Source organism: Taeniopygia guttata, chromosome 5 (assembly GCF_048771995.1).
Source record: "Taeniopygia guttata chromosome 5, bTaeGut7.mat, whole genome shotgun sequence".
NCBI classification, from domain to species: Eukaryota; Metazoa; Chordata; class Aves; order Passeriformes; family Estrildidae; genus Taeniopygia; species Taeniopygia guttata.
Window position 1 is genome coordinate 30,880,323 of NC_133030.1, and position 27,290 is coordinate 30,907,612.

At 42.9% G+C, this 27,290-nt stretch overlaps 1 protein-coding gene across 1 annotated transcript in view; it reads left to right on the forward strand.

The window, feature by feature from the left end:
• Nucleotides 1-267: 267 nt before the first annotated feature.
• The window catches only part of LOC100221884 (deubiquitinase DESI2), a 54,535-nt gene continuing 27,512 nt past the window's right edge, over nt 268-27,290 (forward strand). Inside the window, exon 1 of the mRNA XM_002200458.7 lies at nt 268-1,810. Coding sequence (XP_002200494.1) covers nt 1,772-1,810 — 39 coding nt within the window. The 5' untranslated portion in view covers nt 268-1,771. The remainder of the gene's footprint in view (nt 1,811-27,290) is intronic.

Here is a 27,290-nt window from a genome sequence, read left to right on the forward strand (position 1 = left end):
CTGTTTAACAAGTCTTTTACAAGGCTGCAGCTCTATGGTCTTGTCATTCCACTCTGATAAAGGGAGGTGAGCCCTTCTCCGGACGGGATAGTTCCCATGTGGCTGAGCACAGGGCTGAGGCATGCTGGGCTTTGCTGATGTAACAGGCTCTCTGCAATTTTCATTCAGATCTGGTTGGCTGTGAGCTGGCAGAGAGCCTCAGCCTCAGAAACGCCTCCAATTCGGATGAGGTCATCCCTGCTTTTTTTTTTTTTCCCCTTCCGCTTCAGAAATCTGTTATGTATGAACGTTTAAGGTCAGAGTGCTGATTTCCACACCACTGCAAATCTCTGGGAGCAGGAATTCCCTTGTCTCTCTCCCAGCTGCGCTCCTTCCCAGCACCATCACAGACTGCTCTCCCTTTAAAGAGAGAGGAGGAGCAAAAGGAAGATGAATTTACTGCAGTGCATTTTATAGTTGATTCTCGCATCCAGGTCGGAGGGGAGTGTTTGCTGGCAAGATATTGCAGAGCTTCACGGTCCTAACACGAGTGTAAAGTAGCTCCAGGAAGAAACTCCAGACCCTGCTGCTGCCAGAAGTGAAACTACTCGCCCTGCCCAGTCGCTTGGTCCCTTCCCCGCCCTCCCACCGTGTGCCATGCAGCGATGCATCCAGCCAGCAGGGGACGGGGTAGGTTCCCTCGGCTGTCAGTCAGTAGGAGCTGCCCGGTTCGGGACGAGCTGATCGCGAAATAAGGACTGGCCCTACGGAGAGCGCAGCACAGAGAGCTGGAGTGTCCAGCCCTGGCCCCGTACCCTGCCTGGAAGCATCGTCTGCTCGGCATCTTTCTCCAGCCCCAGTCCGGTTAATCCCGCCTCATCTCCCGCGAAGAGCTGCCTTCTAACTTCGGCGCCGACGCCAGGTCTGCCTGCACGTCGTGGGCAGGATGGGGGTTGCGGCAGCCCCTCTCTGCCCTGGGGGCAGCCAGCCCCCTCCTCCTCTTCCTCCCGCCGCCGAGCCCCGCGCTGGAATCCCTTTGGCACAGCCTCTTCACCATGTCCTGCCAGCGGCGGAGAAACCTCAACCGAGTGCCTAAGCGGGACCGGCCCCAGCACCGCGGACAGAGCCCGGCTCCGGGCGGACCGGCCCCAGCACCCCGGACAGATCCCAGCGGACCGGCCCCAGCACCGCGGACAGATCCCGGCTCCGGGCGGACTGGCCCCAGCACCGCGGGCAGATCCCGGGCTGGGAGGAAGGGAGGGAGCTCGGCGTCAGCTCCGGCCCCGCTCCGTGCCTTGGTGCCCCGGGCTCCTGCGTACTGCTGGCAGCCCGCTGCGGTAGCGGCACTCGGCTCTGCCGGGAAATCTCCCCGCACGCACTGCCACCCACCTTGCTCACGGTGCCAGAAGAGGGCTTGTGTTAGGGCTCACAATCTGTCTTCCGTGGATCGGGATTTAAGAGCTTGGACGATGCCTGGTTACAGTGGTGTATGAATCTACAGACCCCGAAGTGCACTACAGAGTTCAAAAGAAACCTTGGATCTGTCACGGCGTGGAGGGCCAAAATATACCCCATACAACCAGCAAACCCAACCCAGGCCTTCCTGCCTCCCTGCAACCAACTTTACACACACACCCAACCGTGAGAATTCTCTCCTTTCCTTTTTCCTTCAGCGACTGTAGGATGAGGCATTTTCTTCTATCTGGCTCAGGGTAAAAGCATACCCTGGGGGCATCAACACACATCTGGCAGGAACTGAAAGGTTTTAATCCAGCCTCTACTGCAATCAACAATGGCAAATGAACCAGTGATTCTGAATGTTTATGACATGGTGAGTATGAAATACTACTGACTGGGAGGCAGTGGGGCTGGGTTGGGAGCTCATGCTTGGAGGGCAGGCACTGTACAAAGAGGAGCCAAGCACAGATCCCCAGACCAGAGAGGCTGATTCTCTCCCCCTCCCTCTCTTCCCTGGCCCAAACTCCTCATCCAAACCTATAATCCTCTCATGTCAGAGATGATGCTGACTTTTTTTTTTTTTTTTTTTCCCTTGTGTTTAGCATATTTGGCCAGATTACAGGTATTGTGCCAGATTTTCTGCAGGATTTTTCAGGAGGAGCACTGGATGAGGAGTGGACTTCTCAGTTTCCAGTGCCCCACTTAAGGAAGAAAATGTGATCACCACTATGTGTTAGAGATAATTTTCCTTTAATTTTAAGTGAATTACCACAGCATTACCAGGCTGTGGGGCCGGGGTTAGGATTTCATCTAAGGAGGAGAAACATCTGTAGATTTGCCATGTAAGAACATAGTTTCCAATAATCTGGATCAATTCCTCATATGCATAAGATTGTAGTTAATAATGTTCTCTGAAGGTTAATTGCAACAGCAAGAGTAAGAAATTGTCTGGTGAAGTTTCAGCACAGAAAGGGCCATGGGCACATGCTGCTCAGTAATATTTCCTGAATGATCACAGGGGTAGCAAGGGGTTTTCCTTGACCTCTTCTTGCAAGGGGGACTGTGAGTGGGTGTCTTCTGTGCTAGCAAATCAGAAGGTCCAAATCTTGGCACAAATCCCCAAAGAGAAGGCGGCTTGGCACAGCCTATTTGCTTGCTGGTCTGACAGAATCTTAGGAGAATCATGTTCACATGAGGAGTGTTTTGATGATTATGTATTTCACCTTTTTTCTTTGATTATCAACTAATGATTTAAAAAAAGTACTTTTCAGATGTTCCACAAATTTAATAAACCTTTCTGGGGAAAATATGACCTTACAAGGTGGTGACTGAGCTCTAAATATCCAGCTCCAGACCTTTAAGATTACAGCATACGTTTGCTTTTTATCATCAGGCAGTGCCAATTTTTACCAGGAAGCCCACAGAACAGTGTGGGTTTCCCTGTTGGGGAAAGCCAGAGAATAGACACCAAAGAGATTAGGAGTGGGTTGCTGTAAAAGTCAAATGTCTTTTTATCACAAGGTTCAAGGGATCTTTTGTGAACTAAAACAGGTGGGTTGTTTTCTGAGGGAAGAGTGAGTGGTAAAGGTTATTTAGGTAGGACTGTATCTGCATTGGTGAGCAGTGCAAAAAGCACAAGTACAGTGGACTGAAACTACCTCTTCCAGAACTATTATTGGTCAAATTGAGCAACTTGGTGTAAAATCCTTCCCAAGACTTTGGTCTTGAGTGTTTATTGGTTGGTTGCTTAGCAGCCTGGACTGTGAACTCCCACAAGAAGTTCTTCAACCAAGATGTTTTGGTAACCCAAATAGGTGGTAGCTACTCCCTGCTAACAAGGGACTCACATTGCAAATGCACATGCAAGAGTTTATCATTAATCCTTTGAGGAACATAAAGGAGTTGTGTTGTCCTTTTATAATATCCACTGGCTTCCTTGCACTTTTTTCAGTTTGTTCTGCAGCAGACTATGGCCTAAGCTTTCCTCTCAGCCCTTGTTGATCCATCCCAAACCAGTGAATGTTTCACCACTGAGCTGAAGAAATCCAAATACTGGATGGACATGGTCTTTGCCATTTTATGTTTGATTGACTGACACCAAAGAAGAAGCCTTAAGTAATTAAGGCAGAAGGAGCTTGCTGTTCATGTTCACTGTGTTCTGAGATGGGCACCCAGACACAGTGAACAGAATTGAGGTCATCCATTTACTTCACACTTAGTAGTTTTTGCTGCTTAGCAAACCATGGAAATCTTCATGTGTAAGTACTAATTCCATGGATTAACCAGTCTGTACACAGAAATCAATCTATTTTCATACAGCATCTGTTTGACTACCACTGAGTCACCTGTAGCTCAAGTCCTACCTCATGACTATTGCAGCTACATGCTTTTCCATTGCTGCTATGATTTTAACACCACGAAGCCTGGAATGTAGCCATGCAAAATCTGCACTTTGTTACACTGTGGTGGGGAATTGCGGGGGAACTGGGAAATGAGCACATTTGCTTGAATAACTGTTGGGAAACTAGCCTCAGTGGAAAAAACCCAACAACAACAACAAAAAGACAGCTGGGAACAACAATTAACTGGATGTAAAGTTCTGCTTTCCTGACAAAGAATATGACCCTTGTATGGCAACTGGAAGCACTTACACTGCAGGAAAACTTATCCCTAGGGCAGAAGTTCAATTATGGGCTTTGTGCAGCTATGAAATACCCACTCTGTGTGGTCTTGTGTATTCAAAGATTATAGCCATTTATCCTTTTACCCATTGTATATGAAGCAGGCTTCTTTAGGAAAAAAGTGCTGCTATTTAATGAGGTGTTTTGCACAAATTGCTGAAGCAGATAGATCTATTTGTAGGCTTGTTTTCTTCAGCATAAAATAATGGAGCAAAAGTCACTGAGTATTTTCAGTGTTCTGAATATTGTCATCAAAATCAACCCTTCTTCACGCCCAGCACACAGGGTGGTTATATCCCATCTCATGCCAAAGAGCTTGTACATACCTGGACACTTGCAAAACAGACAGGGCAGGTGGACTTTGCTTCTCAATTTGGACAATTGAAAGATTAGGTATGCAGGATGATGAATTCTGATTTAATGTGCAAGTGTGAACACAGAATAACAACATGGATCATGGATTTGATCACTGATGAATCTCTTTACCAGTGTGAATTGAGCTCTTGCATGAACTTAATGTAAGCCATCTGCTGGTTGGAGACCTGCAAGACATAACTAGGTCTATAAAATCTGTGACAAAGTTTGCTCAGATTAGTAAGTTACCACTTTGCCTTCAGGGGGACAAATCAAATTTCCCTTCATAGCTTGCAGCTCTCTTCCCTCCAGTCTGCCTCAATAAGCTGTTTATTGTGGAACAGATCTTACTTAGACCATAGGCACAGAGTTGACTTTTTTTAGTCAGGATATTATCCTGTTCCCACCTCACTTGAAGTTTTTGTGGCTTACAGTGGAATAGTTTATTTAGTCACTGTACATTAATAAATGTTGCCTACTCCAATCAGGCATAAGAGTAACTGCAATTATTTCCTGGTTTTAAATCTTTAACAAGCTAAACATATTCCACTAAAAATAATTTGCTTGGCAGAGATTCAGGTTTGGGGGCTCATATTTTCAGCTTATTGCATAGTACATTCATGCTATCATATTAGAGGAAAAGATATTCCTATCACTATTGTCCCTCTTTTATTACAGCTGAGGTTGTCCTAAATTCCTCCTGTCTTTGCAGCTGATAACATACAAAACTGTTTTGATCTACTGGCATTTTTGTTTTCTCCTTCTCCTGGGGAAAATGAGCCCCTGAGATGTGCTGCAGAAGAGAATGAAAAGCCCTGGTGAGCAGGGAACCAGGGGAGCAGTGATGTAGCCTCTCTTTGGATGAGAGGGGACTCTCTTACTCAGCCTTGTCCCACAGTTATTCCATTGATTCCACTGACAATACTTGTCATTCCCTCTGGAGACAGAAATAATATTCAGGTCACTGTAGATGGACTGAAGGAAGGGAGATGCTTTTTCCTTCTGTCTTCAGTACATAAGGAGCCTTTGAGTCTAGTACAGAAACAGCAACAGGACTGCACACAAAGCACTTCATTCTGTGAAGTGATTGTTGTAAAGCATTGACTAGATCATGGACCATGTCATTATCTCTCTGGAGAAAAGAATAAGTCTAGTTACTCAAAAATGTGAACATGTTTGTGCTTACTGTAAGTGAAAGTCTCAGATGCTTTTAGCTTGCTTAGTCAGAAAAGTGAAAAATCCTAGTGCAAGTGGTGGCCCCATTTCTGCGCAGCTTGTTAGTTGTTTGTGAGCTGCTGTGTGTGGAGAAGCACAGCATCACCTGACTCTATTTGGTATTCCAGGAGGCCACATGGCAAGAAAGGGGAATTTTTTGTCAAGTAAGTTGATAGCTGTGAAATTTCTTGCTGTGATGAGCTGAATGGCTGCTCTAAGTCAATAGTAGAACTTGAGGCCTTGAAAGATTAAGTATTGGACAGTCGCTAGGATTTTTTTTTTCCTTTTTCATATGTTGACCACACTTTTTTTTTTTTTTTTTGTATTTAACAAATAGAGAGCAAAAAGCAAAATATTGCTTTTGGGAGATTTTAATTAAATTCTGGCAACTCTTAATATATTTACATATATATATGTATGTAGATGTACATATATATATATATATATATATATGATTTTCCTTCAAACATTTGTGAGTCATTTCTGGCCAAAACTGTTCATCAAATCTGAATCATTTCCATTCTCCAAAACACACTGTTCACTCAAAAGTTTGCCTTGTTCTTGGAAGGGCATGGCTGGTGTACCCTATTCTTATTTGCTCTGTGACCAGTCACAAAACTCATAAGTATTCCCTCTTCCATGAATAAAAACTGGCTAGGAGATAATCTGGGGTGTTTTCATCTTTTTCACAGGTTTGTTGTGGAGGTAAGCTCAAACATTTTGTGTTTAGCATTTTACTTTATAAGCTGACTCTTCCTTTATCCAGATTCTCATTCATTCTTCTGTCTTCAAACCATACCAAGCACAGGGTACTGGTTAACAAAGCAGAATGGTGAGCTAACAGGGGCCTGGAAATGGGTTTCCCACGGTGCTATAGTGTGTCCCACAGGAGTGCTAAGTGCTTTTTTTTTCCTAGGAGTAGTCAGACATAGTGTTACTCAAAGGTGGTAGTGTGAGGGATCAGGCAGCCCTCAGGTGCTTGTTTTATGCATCTTCCTGGAGCTTTGAGTTGGCCTTCCGTGCTGGTGTTTTGTTTGGTTGGGTTTGCTTCTTTGTTTGGTAGCACTGTGTTTAGATAATTCAGCTATGCATATGCTGCATAATGGATTCAGGGTTCATAATCACTCTCATGTCATACTATGATACTTTCTGTTATGGGCCCAAAAAGGGAAGATTCTTGGTTAAAGGTTAGAGAGCCTAAATAGACCACTGCTGAGAAAAAGGGAAGAGAGAAGAAAAAGCTGCTCTCACTGGGTAACAGCAGAGTCCTCAGCCCAAGATATGAGAGGTGTGTCCAGACTGCTTAAATTTTCTTGAATACAAAAATTCCCAGGGCAAATGCTCTTGACTTTGAAAAAAAGGTTTAAAAGGTGTTACAGTAAATTTGATGGCAGTACATTAGAGGTTTCAAATAAATCAGGCTGAGCGGCCTGGCAGTCTGTGTGGATGAGGAAAGCTGGGCTTTGTTTCTGCTTCTCTTTTCCTCCTAGACTGTATCAATTTCATTTGAGTGACAACAGGCTGACATCAGGCAGGGTAGTAAAATGGGATTGCTCCCTTGCCCTGCTTGAATGCAGGAGCAGAGGGACAAGAAAAACAGTTTGGTGATGCTGAGCACTGTGTTGTAGTCAGTGGCTGCTTCAAGCCTGTGAGAAGATGACAAAATGCAACTAGACATCCCACCCCTCTTGTATCGTTGGAGAAAGGAAATCAATTGGAGGAAGAAAAGATTAAGAAAACTATTACACTGAGCTGCATCTGAGTCCTTTCCTTCAAGAAGGAATCGAAACAGGTCATCTGATTTAAATAAATTGAGAAGAAAAAGAGTAAGTGGCATGGCCCAAGTTAATAAGCCCAGCAATTAAGTGTGTCTGTTTATGTATAATAAGTGAATTTTTGTTGTCTTAGCAACAGCCTGGAGATGTGTTATCCATCGGGGGAACAGTCTGTATGGATGTTGTCAAGGTGACAAGCTGGCTACCTGTCTGTGTTACTGCAGATCTCCAGCACTGCAGCCCTGTCACTGGCTACTGTATGCTTATGCATGAGATGTCTAAAGAGCTGTATCTTGACTGCACACAGGGCACTGCTCTCTACAGCCCTGCCATTTATCCTATCAGCAAGCTCACTGAACCAGTGCTCTGTTGCCCAGTGGTCTGACTTGAACTGACTCATCCAGGGCAATATGAGATTTTTCACTTCTGCTTGTCCTACTTGCCTTAGGGAAACTGCTCCACAACATGCTCTCTTTTATACCAGCAAATGTAAGAAACCTGAGGAGAACCTAGGAAAGCTAAAAACAGTCTTAAAAAATATGTGAACTCTGCTTCTGGAGCAAAAGCCTCGCGGAGCCTGTCATTAGCCTACAGTTCCCACAGCAATGCTCTTGAGTTGGTTCCTGCAGGTGACAGTCTGACTTAGTGTCTCATTTCAAGGCAGTCTGAACTCTTGTGGAGTCAGGACACTCCTGTGCAGGATTTCAGGTATAAGCCCAGGGGCTTAAAGTAAGGTCAGCTCTAACCCAGAGATACAGAAGATCCACACTTACTTTTGCTGCTACTGGAAGCTGTCTACAGGCAAAGTTACAATCCCTTGGCCTGGCTCTGAGCAGCTCTGAGAGAAATGATCATTTCCTCTTGAAACCATATGGAAGTTGGTTTCCAGTGATTTTTCTCTGATGCTTTTTGGGCTTTCCCCTTACAGAAAGGCAGACTCCTTTTAGAACATGACACTTCTGTCAGCAAGATTTAGCTTCTGGCTCACTAGGCTGTCAAGGATTGTAATTTTACTCGGCTATTCCTTAAAACAAACAAATAAACCCCTAAACCAAGCAAACCCTCCTTACTATTGATGAAAGCTGATGTGTTGACAGGACTGGAGACTGTCATACTCCTAACAAATTTATGCTAGCAGTAGGAAAGCAGACCCTTCTGGCTCTTGTACCTCACCCCTAGTGCATAGGTTGAGCTGCTCTGGTGTCATGGCTCAGCTGGTCATCCAGCCTCCTACTTGGGCAGCCCACAGGGACTAAGTCATACATGCAGTGGGAGCTTGTGTAGGGGAGAGCTGAGCAGTAGTGTGCTACTAAGTTGGAACAGCTGTCAGATCCATTTCCAAGTGTGGTGATTGGCAGGTACATAGTTGTGCATTATTGCAATGAACTGAATTTAAATAGGTGTCCTAGGGCCGAAAGCTATGTTAGTGACCTGAGCTGCCCTTATTCTAGTTCTCTGTTTGTTTCAGTCCCTCTTGTTCCTGTTATTATGCCAAGATGACGCACCTGGATCTGGGGAGGGAGACAGAGACCAATCAATACCAAAAAATCTATATTTCTGCTGGGGAAGAAAAAAACCCCAAAGTTCTCAAGTCTAATGGTTCTTTCTCTAACAAGTGGACTCAAACTTTAGGAAAGAAAAAAAAAAAATTGCTACTGTTCTTGGCAAACACTGGGTGGTTTTGAGTATGAAAGATCCAGAGCAGAGAAAGCACTCTTCTCACTTCAGAGCTTTATCTATCAGCATGTAAGTCTGTGAGACTTCTCATCTCGGAGGAAAATATGAGACTGCATCCTAAGATTGGCAAATTGTTTTAATTGGTAACTTAATTTTTAAAAAATTAATCTTAAGCTGTCTGGAAAAACAATGATAAGGGAAGTAGAAAATCTGGGAGAAATAAATGATCTCTAATAGGTAGGAATGCTGATCTACAGAAGCAAGTGTCTGATGCTAGAAATACGAAAGCATATCAGCCTGTTTAGTGCCTTCATTGTGTGTGTCAACATACGAGTTGATTGCCATGTGGCTCCTGATAGATCCACATTTCTGGGAAAGGGAGGACCTGGCACAGTGTAAGCTCTGTTGATTACATGCTTTGCTGAACCTTCAACCTTGGATCTGCTACTTTGCTTTTCATCTGGTCATACTTAAATCCACAAGGCACTATCAACCCCTTTGCTGTTCTCCTGAATATTTTCTAGTGAGTGATTTATACTGCATCCCCATGCAAGAAAATAAGCTTCCTAGATGCTGATTGCTGCCTTGGGGTTTAGAGTGTATGAGGAGCCCAGTGTAGCCTTCCAGAGTGAATTACAGGCTTTGCCATGTAATTCATGTACCCATGGTACACAATACTCTCCTAGACATCTGTTTTCGGCTCATTGCTGTCTCTTGCTGTTTGGGAGCAGAAAGAGAGAAAGCAAGAGGTTAACCATGGGATATTTGGCTGACCTCTGTATTTCTCTCGGGAAAGGTTGAGGTATTTTCCCTCATTGATCCTCTTTCATAGCTATCAATTTTGAAGAGACATCTTGACTATTTTAGGGCATTTGAGATGGTACATACCCAGAGGTTCCATCATGAGTGTTGCTTATGTGCTGGGGCAGTAACAGAACTAGTTCTACATTTGGAACTGCATGGTGGAAAGGGGGGAAGGCAGTGCTGAAGGTTTCCAAATCTGTGGAGGCCAGAGCTAAAAATGCATGTCCCAAGCTGAAATCCACCCACCATCTGTCTCCAGCTCTAACATTCATTGTTCTTGATTGTAGTGCCATTTGCTGTACTTTTATTCACTCTAATTTTTATGGCTGCTTGTTATCCAAGACAGCTGGCTATCTTCTCTTTGGCAGTTCTTTGGATGTGGAATAGCCTTATTTTCTACTGCTGGAGCTCTGTGCCTTGTGTGCTGGCTACTGCAAGAATACTGGGGGACAGAGCATTGAGGAACAGGTTGTACTGAATTGAAACAGAATGAATGAATTCCAGTGTAAGCCAAGGAGAAACAGGGGCAAATTAAATGGGTCCAGTTCAAGCTCAGGTGTTCTTGGGACCAGAAGAAAGGAAATGCTATAAATCCTTTTTTTTTCCCTTATGTGTCTCACAAAGAAGAGCTGTGACTTCTGCTGAGCAAAAGCCCCAGAAAGGATGAAAAAAATGCAAACCACATGGATGCATTAAAAAATTCATTTGTTTTTATTGTCTGGGTCAAATTCTGTCTCCTCTCCTGGGCAGAGTGCTGCTGGCAGGAGATGTTCTACATCATGGTAGCCAGAGGCCTTGGCAAACGGGCAGGACACCCCTGGGGCAAGGGAGGGACAGACAGGAGCTCATCCCGGCACTGTGTTTATTAGATTGGTTATACATCTCCCTGACTGCTGAGCATGTACTCTTCTGTCCCTTTTATTCAGGCAGAGCTAATAGGAAGGAACATGTCACCAGAGAGCTGAATTGGGAGGTAAAAAAGAATGGGCATGGGGAGGAAGAGACTCCTTACACATCTGTTTTTCAGTTTTTAACTGCACAGGATCAGTTAAACTTTTTCAATACTCTTTGAAGTGCCCTCTACTCTTGAGAGAAAGGCAAGGAAGCAGGAAGCAAGCTGGAGTAAAGGTGATATTCTACAGCTCACACATCCATCTGTGGCTTTTCAAGTGCTGTTTGTAATGTGGCATGTTATTGAAATGCTTCAAGGATTCCCTTTGTAATGTGTAATTACTCTCAGATACACAGTTCAGTGTCTATTGGAGCTGCTGTTCTGACTAATTTTAATGCAGTTAAAGCCATTTGTGGATCAAAGAAATTTGCGCAGATGAAATTTTAAAGCTAGTGTAAAGAACAAGTTAATAACCTCTAACACATCAGGTACTTAAAAATCCTGTACTTGGTACCTCTGAACTTGGATTTTACCTCTCATACCCAGAGGACTTTGAAGCATATTTCTTACTGTCTGTTACCTCTCCTGAGATTTCAGAGGTGTCTCATTAAAGCTGGTGTTCAAGCCTATTAAAAACACGAATGCAGCTTCTAATGATGCATCTCATTTAGGTAAGCTGACACCAGGACCTGGCAGGGATCATTGCTGCCCTGGTTCCCCAGTGCCTGGGATAGTGAAAGCCACCTGGAGAAGTGCAGGATAATACCTTCTGTGTTGGAAGATACTAGCAAAGTATCTTGAAAAGGCTGCTGACTTCCAGGGGCACACCAACCTTGTCACCTTCTCACCCTACCAGCTCCCCTCCCTCCCTCCTGAAAAGTGCAGCCTCAGCTCCAGGAGATTGCAGATGGGAAGGATCTGTCCTTGAGCTCTCAGTCTCTCCAACCAGTTAATTATTAATCATCACAATATCCCTTGTGTCAAGCATCTGAACTGCCCATGAAGCATGGAGAGCTGTTTTATCACTCGAGTCAGAAAGCTTTAGTGTTCTGCCACTCATTGTTGTAAAGCTGTTCTGTCAAAGAGCTTTAGCACCCAGAAGTGATGGCTATCTCATTGGTGCCCACCCTGGATGATCTGGTACTAGCAGGGGCAACAAATGTGCAAACCGGGAAAACACAAGAGAAAGTTAAGCTTCTTTCATGGGTCTGGCAACAGAACTGGTGCTGTACCATTGCATAGGATGAGAACTGTAATGCTACTGCAGCTACAGGTATATTGCCCATTATGAACACCTACCTACTAGGAGCATGCCTCAATATTTCTAACCTGCTGGGCTATTAAATCCTGGGTAGCACAACTGATTTTCTGTGACTGCTGGCTGGATGTTGTGCTCTCTGTGGTATGCTGCTGCTTGTTATTGCTTAGAATCAGAGACACACTTGAGGTTGTATGGAGCTCTAGGACTTCCCTGTGCTCTTATTCAGCTTCTGTGCTATTCTAAAAGAGGGACTGAGATGAGACAGACCAAAGAGTAGGCATGAAAGAAGAAAATCACTGAACTAATCTCAAGGCACTTCTTACTATTTGGAATATTCAGATATGATAACCTGACACCAAACTCCTTCTAGCTGTGACAATTCTAGTGGAAATGGAATGGCACCAGCACTTTTTTTCTGTTTGAGGTAATATTCCACTTTCCTGCTACCATTTAAAATCCTGCAGTGGGAAGCCTTGAGTGTTGCAGGTAAGTGAACCCATTAAGACAGGATGATTGATATACATGACTTAAATAGTGCTCTTTAGGATCCCTAGGACATGATTTGCTCCTCAGGTACCTCTGTGTTCCCTTCTGCCCATCCTTCTATCTCGGGATGTCTTCATGCAGAGTGAAAGAAATTCTAGTTGGTCTGCTGTATATAATATGATGGGATGCTTTTTTGTCTGAGTAAATTAATGGTAAGTTATCAATAATTAGCACAGCAAGTGTCAAACTCACTCTTCCTTCATTCTTTTCTAAGATACTATGTAGAAAACCAACTCTTATTTACATGTGATAATAGATGGAATTTTTTTCCTCCTTTCAAGATAAACATAACATTGTGTTCAATGACACTACAATGTTTTGTGGAAGGTACAAGTGCTTTGAACATGTGGGAATCAAAAAGCTCTAAACAGATTGTTTCATGCTGCCAACAAAGCATGTCCTTGGACTTCAGCCGAGAACAACCAAACCTTCATTTTGAGTAAAGCACTGGATGTTGAGAAAGAGAAATACCCAAACTTTAGTCCTCGTTCCCATCTCAATTGCATTTCTAGCAAGCCACTTCAATCTCCTTGCCTTGAGTCATCTCACCTGTAAGATACCTGTTTATGGGATGCTTAGGTGATTAAAATTCTGACTGCTTTTTGGTACCTGGGATGTAGCTGCTTGGGTGGATGTAATTCCCATAGGAATGGGAGGCAGCAGCAAGATTTCTGGGTAGCGAGCTGAGGGGCAGCAGCCCTGCATCCTGCTGGCTGCCTGACCTGTGTCAGGTGAGAACATGCCCTCCTGCTCCATCCCTCCTGCTTGCCCTGGCAACTGTTCCTGGCCTTCCTGTCAATCAGGGGATGGTGGTCCCAATCCCTTTTTACCAGAGCCTGCCTGGTGAGCATAGGGGATTTTCTGAAGCAGTCACCCACCACACCTGCTGCTGGCCTGGCCTTTACAGCCCTCTGACCACAGACAGCAGATGAAGTATTTAGAGACAGCTGCTATTTCTGTCATTAGCATCCAGACTTCCTAGGAGAAAACTGCTGAAATCTGTGACAGCTGAAATCTGAGTCAGAGGAAGCTTTTTACTTCAGCATGTACAAAAGCAAGGGGAGAGTGGGGGAGGGAAACACAGAGCTCAATTTGCTATTCATTTGGTTCTGTCAGGAAAGCCCAGGCAAATCAAGATGATGGTGTGTAAATTGCAAACACGCAGGTTGCAGCATGGTGGGTGTTGTTCAAGGGATGGAAGATGCAGAAGAGGTGGGTAAGAAAACAGTGCAGCATGAGGGGGCTGTGTGCTGTGCTTCATGACAGGATACATTAGCTCCCCCTGAGCAGTTCTGTGCTCTGGACCTTGTAGATGGTACTTGACAGTTTAAAGCAAATGTATCTCCATGCTGTGTTGCTGTGCCAGGGGGTGGAACAGGATACCCAAGGGATCTGCTTAGGCTTTTCCACTCCAGGGCATGATCTTTTCTCAGTCTTCTCCAGTGTACTTGCCATTATTTCCCTGGAGAAGAAAAAGGCTGTTATTCCCATTCTGCAGCTGAGGCACTAGCTTGTCTGATGATACGACATGGGGAACGGAATGAAGCTGTGTCAGAAATTCAGACTGGACATTAGGAAAAAGGTTTTCACTGAGAGGGTGATTGGCCGCTGGAAGAGGCTCCTCAGGGAAGTGGTCACAGCACCAATCTTGCATGGTTCAAGGAGCATCTGGACAACATTTTTAGTCATTATAGTTTTGTTTTAGGTAGTCCTGAGAGAAGCAAGGACTTGAACTTCATGATCCTTATGTGTCCCCTCCAATTTGAGATATTCTATGACTCTGTGATTAGGTAACTTGTTGTGCAGTCCCCTTGGGTTTTGATGTGGAGTTAGGATTGTGAGACTATTCTTATTCTTCTGCAGATGTGGCTGCTGAAAATGATCTGATTTCTTTTTAAGGACTGTGATAGATATTTCAAAGCAAAGTGTTTTATTGAGGCTTCCCAGTTTACCTGTGCTCTCCTTTGACAGAGTTCAGATAGCTTGCAGCACTGAAGGGAACTGTGGGTCAGAAGCACTCTTCTAGCACTCAGTCTTTTCAAAATGAACGTGCAGACCCTCTGTTGTTATCATGATTTCCCATCTGAAAGAAAACTCCTAAGATTTAATGTCATACTGTGCCTACAGGATCAGAGATGGTTCTTTCCAAACCGATTAATTCACAGAGCATCTCTGGTAATACAATTCAAGAATCTTTCTGAAAAGGTGTCACTTAGTAAATGGGTAAATGAGCCACAGCATGAACAATTAGTGCTCCCCTTTTTTCCCCATGACTCTGTATAAGCTTTGGACAGAGATAGGAGGAGGTAAAGGAGAAAACAGTCTGTCCCAGTTCTCCCCAGTGACTTGACAACAGGATTACATTTATGTTAATCCACCAAAATTTATCCTCTGCTTTAGAAATAAAAACAATCACTCTAGACAAGCCTGAAGTCTTTATGCTGACCTGTTTACACAGGTTATAATTTGGTTTGATGGCCAGTAGATTTGAAAATATTCTTGTTTATCTTGGTACTGGACAAAATAAAATGCTACCTAGGATTTTGGGGGGGTATAAGAACACTGGGTTTACAGGAGGTGATGTGGTTCATCACTGCATGCACATATATGCTCTGGGGACAGCTTGACAGACTGCAGGCTTTTGGAAAGAACTAGTCTAGCAAAGGCGGGGGGGGGGTGGAGAAAGCATCTGCCAATAAATAGATGGATAAAGATGTTCCTTGCTGCTTTTAAGGAGCACCAATCATCTTTATAACTTTGACAGGTGGCAGTGGGGCAGGAGGGGAAGAAAAGATTCAGAGAATTGTGTGGGTGGTGAAGAAATTAATCCTAATGAATTGGAAGAGCAAATCCACAGTGGGCAGAAAGCTTTGGATTTCTGCCCTGCTGGATATGAATAAATAGAAGAGAATCCCTTTTGCACGCAAGAGCTAATTGGGCAATTACAGCGTAATCTCAAAATCTTTGCTTAAATTTTATTCTGACTACCAAAGTGTGAGGCAGATTCTCTCCCACAGGTTCATAAGGCTTGACCAGTCTTTCAGACAGGTGAAAGCTCATCTTTGAAGCACCTTCCTTCCTTGTATTTCCAAGGTTTCCTTTCCATGTTTTTATTCTTATTCACAGAAGTACAAACATAAGAGTGGCCAGACTGTTTCATTAGATCCATCTAATCCAGTTTCATTATTCTTCCCTCAATGCCTGCTTGTGGCTACAATTGGGAGATGGAGCAGCACGAGCATATATGACACTTCCTTCTAACACATTGACACAAATTAAGCTCTGGAGCTGAGCTTTACTTCTGCTTCTTTACTAGGCCTCAATGGCTCTTTCTTCCATTTAGTTTTCCTGAGCAAATGTAGCCTTCTGTATCAACAGCCCTTGCTGGTAGCTTGTAGGTGTACTACCTAATGCTGAAAAGCTAAGACTTCTTCTGATTTCCTCACTCCTCTTACTTCTACAAAAATAAAAGTGAGAGGTTCCAGCATGGGAATCTTTAAAGTTTTTTTTTTGCTGGAAATAAGAGAACTCTGATGGAAAGATTGAATTAATTTTTTCTGCAACATTGGTTGTCAGGTTTGAACTCTCTTTTTATGGCTTTGCCATCACTTGGCCCTAAAGACTTCTCTTTTTACCTGTTAGAGGAAGGATTGAAGAAATGTTACTAGAGAGGTTATTTTTTTGGTCTGTCTAGACGCTAAAAGTTAAAATATTTTCATCTACCCTTGAATGGACAAGGACCTGAGACAACTTGAGTGAGAAATTACCAGTAAGAATGCTGTCTGCAGTGCTCTCTGCTGGACACTCAGGTTCTTCCTCTCCTAATTTTTGTGTTCATGATGTCTAAATATTATGACTGCACTTGAAGTAAGACTTGAGTGCCACAATGTCAAGCAGTTCCACATGCTGATGAAACAGAGCATCTGGATGCTTCCAATCTTGGCTATTCTTAAGGCTTTAAAACTCAAGACTGATTCCTGTTTACTTGAAGCATCCTCCAAAGGCTCTCTTGTGACATGAATCATGTTATTCTCCATCCCATCTCTCTGCTGAACCTAGCTAGCATTCTTTCTTTCATGAGTGTTTTTCTTTAGGACTGGCACCAGCACAACAATTCAGCACCAGGCTGGTCTTGCTCACATCCATTCTGTAGTGCCATCTGATCAAACAGATGAGGAGTATGTGCCTTGCTAGGACTGAGCTGGAAGGGAAAGCAGAGAAGGTATTTGCAAACATGGGTGCACAAACCCCATGGTATTAGTGTTCAAGTGAGGTAGAAACTATGGCTACACAATTACACAAAATAGAAATGAAGCTCATGTCACAGTAGGTTGTCTTTTTTTTTACAAAGAGAGAGGAAAAAATGTGCATTGTTGGCTATTTTTCTCTATCCAGCAGTTTTCATACTTGGTTACCTGGACATTGCTGCTGTAGGGTAGCAAACCAAGCTGTGTGTTTACTCTTGTTGTTTACCATGTATAAATGCACTTTGGAGGATAAAGTAAGCTGAGAGTTAAAAGATTTGCATCTTCTGTAGTTTACTTGCTGAAGAAGGCTGCCTTCTGAGCAGGCTAATTATTGCCACAGAAAGCAAAGGCATTCCTAGGGATTCAGCAGCACACTTGTGTAAGTCACCATGTTCTGCAAGAGGATGATTAGGAAGAAATTGTTTCTATAAGGAGTTTTGCCAAGGACCAGTCTGCAGTGCTGCACCTTTGGTGCAATACTGGGCCTGTTTCTAGGCTTGATTACTAAAGTAGCATATGTGAAAGGAGACTGATTGTTGGCTTTGTGCAGAGTCTTGGACATGTTTGCATATTGCTAGCCAGCCACCTGATGGAAAGCAGAGGGTTAAAACACTGCTGTTCTCTAAGGCTTTGTTGTACACATACAGACTGTATTTACGTTTGCACATGTGGTGCATGAGCAAATATGTCCTGTTTGCTTGTGAAGTTTTCTCAGTGTTCTCCTGTGGAAGGAGGTAATACTCTTCTGCTTACAATGTGTTAGTGTTTGCCTTGTCCCGCTCTTGGTGATTCATTTGTGATACCAACAATGAGCCTCGGCCTTGAACCGAGATTCCATCATATTTTACAAAGACACTTTGTAAATAGGAGCCAGAGAAAGAGTTCTGGCTCCAAAGAGATTACGAGCTACTTCTCATCTAGATCTGATAGGAAGCATGCAAAGAGATATTGGTTTATGAACTCCATCTGGCAACACTAGCCCTTCCTGAGATCTCCCAGTCATGCAAGCAGTCTTTTGGTCATGATGCCCAGTTTTTATTATTTTGTAGATCTTATCCCTTTGTGGTCTCTTCCAGTAAGAGAAGCTAAACAAGATTATTGTTGTGTTAAAGGGGATCACAGTAAAATGAATTACAAAAATGCTACTGAACTCATACTTCATAGAGCAAATGGAACTTTCACATAAGATGAAATATATCAGGCTGGGCTGCTGATCTTATTTGTTTGATGAATCTATTTGTCTCTTGCATACATCCATCTAACTCGGGTGAAGGCAGATATATGGAGTGGGAACTGTATGGTCTCAGACCTATCCATTCATCACCTGCATGACTTTCATTGCTAGAGTGTCCTGATTACTTCCCTGCTAGATAGGAATAAAAATATTTTTCCCCTCTTTGTTTACTGGATAATTAGCTTAATTTATGGCTTTATGACCATTTGTATTCCTTAGCTTGCACAAGTGAACTTACAGAAAAGCAACTCAAGGGAACTGAAATCCACATACAATGCCCTTAATCACGTATGATAGTCGTGTTTGTATCAAAGCTGAGACCATCTGCATAGGATTTTGCCCTTGTTCTGTGTTGCCCTGATTCTTAAGATTTTCTAAATCCTTCTGAGTTTACATTCTTGTAGAGAACTTTCTCACACAACTTTCTGTAAACAATCTATTGTTTTGCATTCCTCTATAGGGGCGGAGAAATTTGATGTACTAGTAGTTTGTCCAATGTCATTGGAGAGGTGGCGCATTCACCCTCCAATCCACTGTCACCTTTGGAAAAGTATAAATGCTGGAGTCAGAAAATAAACTTCCTCTTTTTCACCTTTACAATAGCAGCGGCTCACGTCGTGCTTTCACGTGTCCTATAGTGACAGTTCTGCAGTATGGATCACTCTGGAAAGAAGGTGATGACTTTTTTAGGTCTCTGGTTCTCTTAGAAGAATTTCAGGGTCAGTATGGACTAGGAGTTGTGTATAGTGTCCTATTACTGTGCTCTTATTTTAGATAGTAATCAAAATGGGGGTATGCTTGGAGTGTGCTTCTTCACCTCCAGATATAAGTTGCAATCTGCTTTTGAGAAAACTGACAATGGCCCCCCTCCAGAGGCCAAATAAGGCTTTGTTTTTCTGCAATAGATATCTAGGCATCTAGAAGGGCCGAGATATCATAGAATACTTTCTTCTTAGAAGGGCTAGTCTATGGTGACAGCTTAATCTGAAGGCAGAGGTCTTTAATATTACAGGTGATAGTTTTGATATCACCTCTTTGATATTAGAGGTGAGGCATCACAGTGCTTACCTATTTCTCCTACATCAGCCTGACCACAGTTCAGATTAGATGCCTGCTCTGCATGCAGGAGAAATATTTGGCAGTTTTCTGAGGGATCTGGCAGACAATTCCATTTGCACTCCATGGTACAAATATACAACCCTTTCTCTTTTCACTGAAGCAAACGGGAGCCAAGATGTAGTTGCTGTATCTAATGGATTTTTATAGAAATAAATACTGATGGAGGTGGGGAGGAGGAGACAGAGGGAGGAATATTCCCAGAGAAACTTGTTACATAAAGCAAATTCTTCTCTTTGGTCTTATTAAAATATTTCCTTATCATCTTCTTTCTCCTTCAATTCCCAGTCTTCCTGGGTACATTTCAGATGTGGAGATGCAAGATGTAAGATGCAAGTCCATGAAGGAAGCAGTTGTCTGAATCTCTTGGGTCATTTCAGATCTGTTTCTAGATGTATGCAACATACAGCAGACTAGCACAGAAGATTTGCTTTAATACAAGTGTAAAATCACTATTGTGCCCAGAAGAAAGGAAATATTTAGGGCAGCCTGAATGCTAGTCCAACACATGCTGTGCTGTTTATGAGGTGGGGGTAAGGAGAAGAAAGAAAGGACAACTTAATGTCTTCCAAAGAAGCTTCACTGTCAGGTTTGTGCCTCTCACTGTGCAAAGGTGTGCGTGTGACCCTTGGGAGGAGCAAGCACAGAGGCTGTCCCTTTGAAGGGACAAACACCTGCATTTTAATCTGAAGTTGTTTGCACACAAAACAGTATCTTCATAGACCAAATGCTGATGATTCTTTGCCAGGCACTGCTTCTACAGCCATTTTTGTCTTTTAGCATGGGATGGGTATTAAATGCATTTGGAGCTGAACATCCAGTGCTGCTCATTAAATAAAGACAGAGGGAATTCTTGGGAAAAAAAAAAAAAACAACTACAAAAAACAAACCTCCCCACCCAAACTAAAGCAGAGTACATGACATCAGAGTTGTTAAGATGCTCCCACAGCATTTTAATTTGTTCCTAGCCACAGTGGCATGCTGCACATATTAATAACTCTCTTGCATCTTCATATGGGGGGAGCAAAAGTATCCTTAAAACACTTTGTCAGCATCCAATAGGTAAATGCCAACAATAGGCTACTCATTTCCTAAGCTATTCGTAGTTACTATCTTTGGTCATTTTAAATAGTGTTGCAATCACTCAGCATAGAAGCTCTTGGATCATGGGTTATAAATAATTTTCTGTCTGAACTTCTCTGATTGGTGTTTTTGTATCAGTTTCATGCCTTGTAAACGATAATTATTCCAACAACCCATTTTGGCATTGAGCTAAATTATACAGTTACCCCATCCTGAGACAGTTCCTTTCTCAATGAAATGTTCCTTTCTTTACTGTTTTACTTTTTTTCCTTCTTCAGACCAGCAGAAGTAGGTTTTCAGAGAACATGTGTTTGAATCTCCATGGCACAGCAACATTTTATCATTGCTATATGCAGGTTCTTTGTTTTCTGTTTTATCCCTTAAAGTCTAATCTGGAGCTATCACTGCAATGCGATTCCTCAGTAGCTGTGCTGGAAGAGCAGAGAGTAGACAATTAGGCAAAAATGCACTCATATCCATTTACTTGTACGAAGTGCAGAGAGATGAGACACTGTATGACATTGGCACTCTATTTGAAGACTTTTATCCAAGACAGGACAAACACTGTAGGGTAAAAAGACATGTTGTTAGCTGCAGAAATCTGTATTTCCCAGTATTTTTCTAAGCTAAGCTGGTTAGGCACCGTGCCAGCCAGGCAAGGGCCCTGGAACCTCTCCAGGAAAAAACCTCAGCTCACATTGTGAAAGGGTTTCCCCCATCTATGCTGCAGAATAGATTCTCTTCTCAGAAGCTTGGGGACAAATATTGATTTTTCTTTTTCAATAGCAAGCTATTGTTAGTGGCATGCAGTCAATATCTCTCATGGACACTATGGGGTATTTTGAATGTGTGCCACCAAAGCCAGCATGGAGTATAGATTGCTTAGTGCAAATAGGCCCTACCCTGCTCTTTTCTGATCTCTTGGCTCACAGGACAGGCACAACTGGTTTTGGCAAGTGAATAGGAATGAGACTGAGTTAGAATCTACATGCCTATACAACATACAATTTTGATTCTATACAATCCTTGCACAAAGAGAAAATCTAGGGAATCTTGCATTCTTTGTTTTACTTTCCTGTAAGGATCCATATTCACCTGTGGGTAGGTTTAACTCCTGGCTATGAAATGCTAATGCTGCCATTAAGAATCGCCAGGGTAAGTCCAACTTTGTGGATCTTCATTCTTATTGGGGAGTTCCTTTACCTGAGTGTGGAGCTCACACTGTATTGGAATGGGAAGGTCTTCCATACAGACTGCTGATAATGATGGTATTAAATACTTCAGGGTAACTGAGAATTGGATAAAGAATTTGGAGAATCAGAGTTTTGAATGTGAATGTAGTATCATGCTGCTGAAATTTCAGTTTTGACCTGGTCTGGAGTAAATCTGTGGTATATCCATAGCAGAGCAGGCAATCCCTATCAAATTCTTGTTTTGCATCCTAGCTATGGAACTATCATTCAACAGTTTGTCTGTTGATTTTTGAATATGCTTCTATCTCCTGTTTGAACCCAAGATATTTTTCTCTCTATTCTTTTTGTTTTGGGCAATACATTTATTTATTTTAATATTTGTGTGCCTCTCCTTTTAAATTTTTTTTTTTCTACTGAGGATGTCAGTTTTTGTCTAACAAATGTACTTCTGCCAGCCTACATAAGTTGTTTCCTGTCTACCTTGGATCTCTACACAGCGGGTTGAAAACAAAAAAAAGCTTTAAGTGGTCTGCATGCAGCTGATCAAAATTTTCAAGGCCGTATGTGTCACAAGAGGGGCTTTATTGTTAGTCCATTGCATCCCATTCTTTCAGGATGGTCACAGCCTAGACATTTTGGAGATGATTCTTCCTTCCTCTGCCACTGACTAGATATGGTTAGGAGAAAAGGCAGAATTATCTTGATAGGTAATCAAGATTTATGAAATGAAATGAAGATTGAATATGTTTGTCTGGATCACCTGACAGGTGTGAGCCACTGTCAGAGGATAACAGAAAACAAAACACCATTCAGGATAAAGAGTGAGCTCCCTAGTTGACCAAGCCATCAAGCCTTGTTAACAGACAAGCAGACTTTTTTGTCATAAGTATTAATTTTCTCCCTCAAAGGCTCTGAAGACCGTGGCTATGAATTGGGTCCTGATGAGTAATACTTCATTCCTGAAGTACTTATGAATGGAAACAGCATGGTGAAGTGTGCTTGAAACCATACTTGAGCTTGAAATAGATTAGTGTTTTGCATGTTCTCATTAGAAACCCAAGAAGAGATACAAGAAATCTGCCTCAGGTGGTCAGGCCTGGACTGTTGGTGTGCCTGGATTAACCAAAAAGGAGGTATTTGTGTTTGCCCAGGCAGGAACGTTCCAAAGGAGGGCAAGTCAATAAGGAAGAATCAGTGTCATATTAGCATTTTGCTATCATGGAAGAGAAATTCAGGAACCTGAGCGGGGATCTAGACAAGCCTTTGGAAGAAAAGTCTTAGCTGCTGGTTCATTTGATGGCATGAATCTCTCACTCTCTTCTGCTGGGCAGTTTACATGTGCATGCATCACTTTGATGGAGAAGCTATGGCTGTTGATTAGGGTGTTTGTCTTGGATTTGAAAGATTGAAGTTCAAATTTCTGCTAATAATCGACCAGAGTAGAGATGAACTATGCTTTTCAGCACATTTTTTGAGGGATATGGTACAGCTGCTTGTCAATCAGCTGGTCTGTAGGGGACTTGGGGCGCATGTTACCTGCAGCCCAATACTCTGAACAAAGCAGATGCTTTGGCTTAGGTAGGACTGATGTGTCAACTGGAGTGTGTTTGCAAAGGATGCACTAAATTACTGTTTTCTCTCTGTACTGCTGGATATCAGCATGGAGTTAGCCTCTTTGGAGAGAAACACTGCTACAGGTCCACAGAAGACAGCAAAGGATCCTTACCAACAAGGAAAAGGAGATGTAAGTGTTTCTTGGTCTGAGCAAGGCCGCAGCATTATTGCACATCTGAAAAATCATTTAACAGCCCTACCTGTTGCTACAGTTCTGGGTTACATCATCCTTTCTGCAAGATGAAGGACGGAGAGCCCTAAGGCCATATTGCTGACCCTACCAGATACATCAGGGTCAATCTAGTTCCAGAGCCAAGGCATCTGCACTTCAAACAGCTCCTGATGGCCTCCTGGCCAAGCTGTTGGGTATTTATCTCCCTTGCATTTTTTTTTTTTCAGCTCATCTGAATCCTCTTTGATGGAAAGCCTACTTATTGACAGTCTGGGCTGAGGGCTCACAATGCAGATAGGTGTCTGCATCTGAAATACACTCAGCCAAGAATGTCAACAGCCTCCTTGACATTAGTGGAGCAAAACAGTTCAGACCATTCAGTACTCTGTCTTGCACAGGAGCACTAAGGCTTTCTCAATATCTGGCTTTGAGTCATACAGATGTTTTCTTGTTCTTTTTTTGCTGCCAGGAGTCTTCTAAGCACATAGTCAAAGTCTTTCTTCTTTTTAAACTGAGTATGTTGCTCCTACTTGAATCTTTTGTATCATTCTTAAGAAGTATTCTCCCATAATTCATGTCAGCCCTTCAAATGTTTGCAGATTTGTCATTTGCAGTCATTGCTTTGCCAAGCTAATAGTGCTTCTAAATGAATTCTTATATGTCAGTCTTGCCACTTCCCTGATCATTTTGCCACTGTTCTTTTTAAATACCTCTCAATTTGTCATTGTGAATGCATCTAAGGCAAAGGTATTATTACTTCCTGAAGTTTCTAACACATGTGAGTTTCTCAGGCACCTTCCATGAGTGAATACATTTCACTGTAATCCTGCAAATGGATGCGCTTTTTTTTTCTGGCTTCATATGCTTGAGATGAAGAGTTTCACAAAAATTGTCCAAACTAAGGAGATACAGCATGTAAAGGGGTGTGCAATAGCATAGATAATCCTTCTTCAGGGCTGCTTATAAGATTACTGTGTGGGACAGGCTCTTGGCACTGGCACCTGCTCCAGCAACCCCCGCTCACTGAATTCTGTTTCATGTCCCCAGTCCCACCTTGGCTCGCTGAGCTGACTCCTTCAGGCACAGTTAGTAATGAAGTTTAGGGGAAGAGGTGGAGGTTGGAAAAATGGCATATTGCTTCTTGTATGCTGTAAACAGTCTGATATAAATACCATGTTTGGTACACAGACAGCCAAGATGGGCCATTAGTGTTATGACTGGTGTGACAAACCCATGGTCTGGCTTTGTGTGAACCCACAAGCAGAGGAGACAGGGATGGTCATTCTGCAGGGACAGAAATAGGTGTTTATTTTAGCCAGCAAGTATGTCTCTGTTCGTAAGACAGGTTCTCACCCAAGCACTGAAACGTGTGTTGGATGACTGTTGGCTCTCCTCAACAAGAGAACTGTATTTAATGCAGAACACAGCGTGTCAGCTGCCTTCCAAATAGTAGCTTCAGATGTGCATACCTTGAGGCCAAGGATACACAGCAGTAAACTTGTAAACACCTCACAGATGTAGCTGCAGGAAGGAAGCTCTGCTCAGGACAACACCTGCCAGCAGCATAACAGGGTAAAAAGTGTAAACAGTAATGGAGAAAGTAGAAAATGGTAAGAGACTTCAAGAAATACCAGTATACTGAGCTAGAACTGTGCCTACCATTTATAGGATGAGGGTGTAAGTGGAAATGCTGGAGGTATCCCATTGTCAAAGCTAAATCTTGCTTGTGACTTTTAATGAAAATATTCTGAATACACACAAAACTTAACTTGTGAAATGCTTACTGTTTTCTTTCCACAGCATGATTAATATTTTCTTCTGTCCTCATATTCTTCCACTAAGATCGCATTGCGTCACAACATTGAAGCATAAGTAGATTTCCAATCTCTCTCAGCAGCAGCATCAGTTTTTAATCCACACACAGCATTTTAGAAGCCTCTGAAATAAGCTCTTTATGCTTCTTGATTGTAAAGGTTTAATTGTTGTCTCATGCATCAGGCAATTCAGATGCATATTATAATAATGTCTGAAAAGCCACAGTAAACTCTGAAGAAATTCTTCCTGAGGAGACAGCCAAGGAATGTATTTAGCCCAGCTGAGAAGAAAAATTCCTTTGCAGAGCAGAACTTGGCTGAAATAGAAGACTTGCTGAGACAGGGTTGGCTGCTGCAGTCCCACAGAGGCTTGTCCTCTCATTCCTCTCAAGGCTGCAGTTGAGCATCTTGCCTTGGGTCTCTTCTCCTAGTATTTGTGGGTTTGCATGAGGGAATATGTTTAGCAGTATCAGTTTTAAGTATCAGGCTGTTGTTTCCCAGGAAATTCCTGTTCTATCAGAGTGTTTTAACCTGAAGGGTGAAGAAGTATCTTTAGTAGAAGCTTCTTTCATTCAAAATACAGCAGAGCAGAGGCAGTTGCATGCCAAAGGATGCCTTGTCTTTTTATTCTTTCTGTGACTCTGCTCCTCAGGTGTCTGTTCTTCAGCCAACCCGAGTATGAAGTGAGGGGCTTGAGTGGGGTTCTTGTGTCACCCTGTATCCCTGCCTTGTCAAAGCTGCAAGCTCTCTTGCTGCACTGAAGCTGCAGAGTTCTCAGTACTTGAGAATCCTCTCCTGGAAGAAATCTGTAGTTCCTGAGCTTTAATCAGTTTTACCAGTCAGGTTATTTGCAAGCAGGCCAGTGACTACACCCTGGGAATTGATTTCCTTGATATTACCTACTGCAACTGGAGGCTGCACCTATTTGTAAACACAGACCTCACTGCAGCATCTTGTTTCTTTAACCCTGTCTGCAATTGTAGCTGAAAGTTAACATACCTGACTAAAACAGGTGGTTTTGGCTGATTGGGTTTGGAGTGACCAGATGGGCTTTCACACATGTCTTTGACATGCAGATTGATAGCTTTTGCTAACAGTGAAGAGGACCTGACACAGGAGATGATCTTCCAGCTGGGAAAACCATGTTCTGTGTGTGCTGGAGTGAGGATCCACCCAGGTAGCTTTTCCCAGGTGTGAAGTAGCAAAGACAGGTCTGTGCCATCACTCCTCAATACTCTGTTAAGCTTTATTTAGTTGCTGTTCTGCTTACATTTATTTAAACCCTTTCCTACTTAATCTGTATTCACAGTAATATTAGGAAAACAGCATTTTAGACTTGATGAATATACGAGCCTTGGACTCCTGGAGAATGGAATGTAAGAAACATGGGTCACACTGAAATGAGCTTGAGTCTCACTCAATTGCAAAAGAAAACCTGCTAATAGTAGCCATTCTGTAAAATTTGATGTAATCCCCCATTATAGTGAGTTTTTATCACTAGAGCTGCAGGGCAGAAGGGGTGAGCAGCAGAAGGACTGGGACATATTGCAGGACTGTGTGCATGCCTGGGGCTGTGGAACAGAAGTGAGCACTGCTGCAATATGACTGAAGAGCCCTGGATCTGTAGGAAGCCCCCTATCCTGCATGTCTGTAGTTGAAGCAAAGCTTCCCTCACCCCTGCAAGCATTACCTGGGGAATAATCAATAGTCTGTGATCTTTTATGCTCCCTCTCCTTCCACCTCTGGGGGCCCATGATTCTGGATGTTGATTTAGAAAGATGTATTGGGGAAACAAGCTTTTCTGAAGCTGCTGGCTGTATGCTGTAAACAGCTGGGATTTTACTTGCTTGGTTTCCTGAAATGCTGTTCTCTAGCTTTCCCCTCCAGTTTTATCCTTTGTGCTCTCAAATTTCTGGATCAATGCATCTCAGGACATAATGCTGAGGTATTACTTTAATGTTCCCTAGCTGGTCTCCTGCATCAATCTGATGTCGCCTTTAAAAGACTGCCTTTTGTGATGAGATTTGACATTGCAGAGCATTCTCTTAGTGTTTGAGATACAACTGAGCAGTGTATTTGTTAATGCACACAGTCCTTTGCATGTCTTCATGAGGCTGCTTAGGTAACTTGACTGCAGGGGCAAGCACTGTCCTGGGTGTCCTCCACTTGGATTTG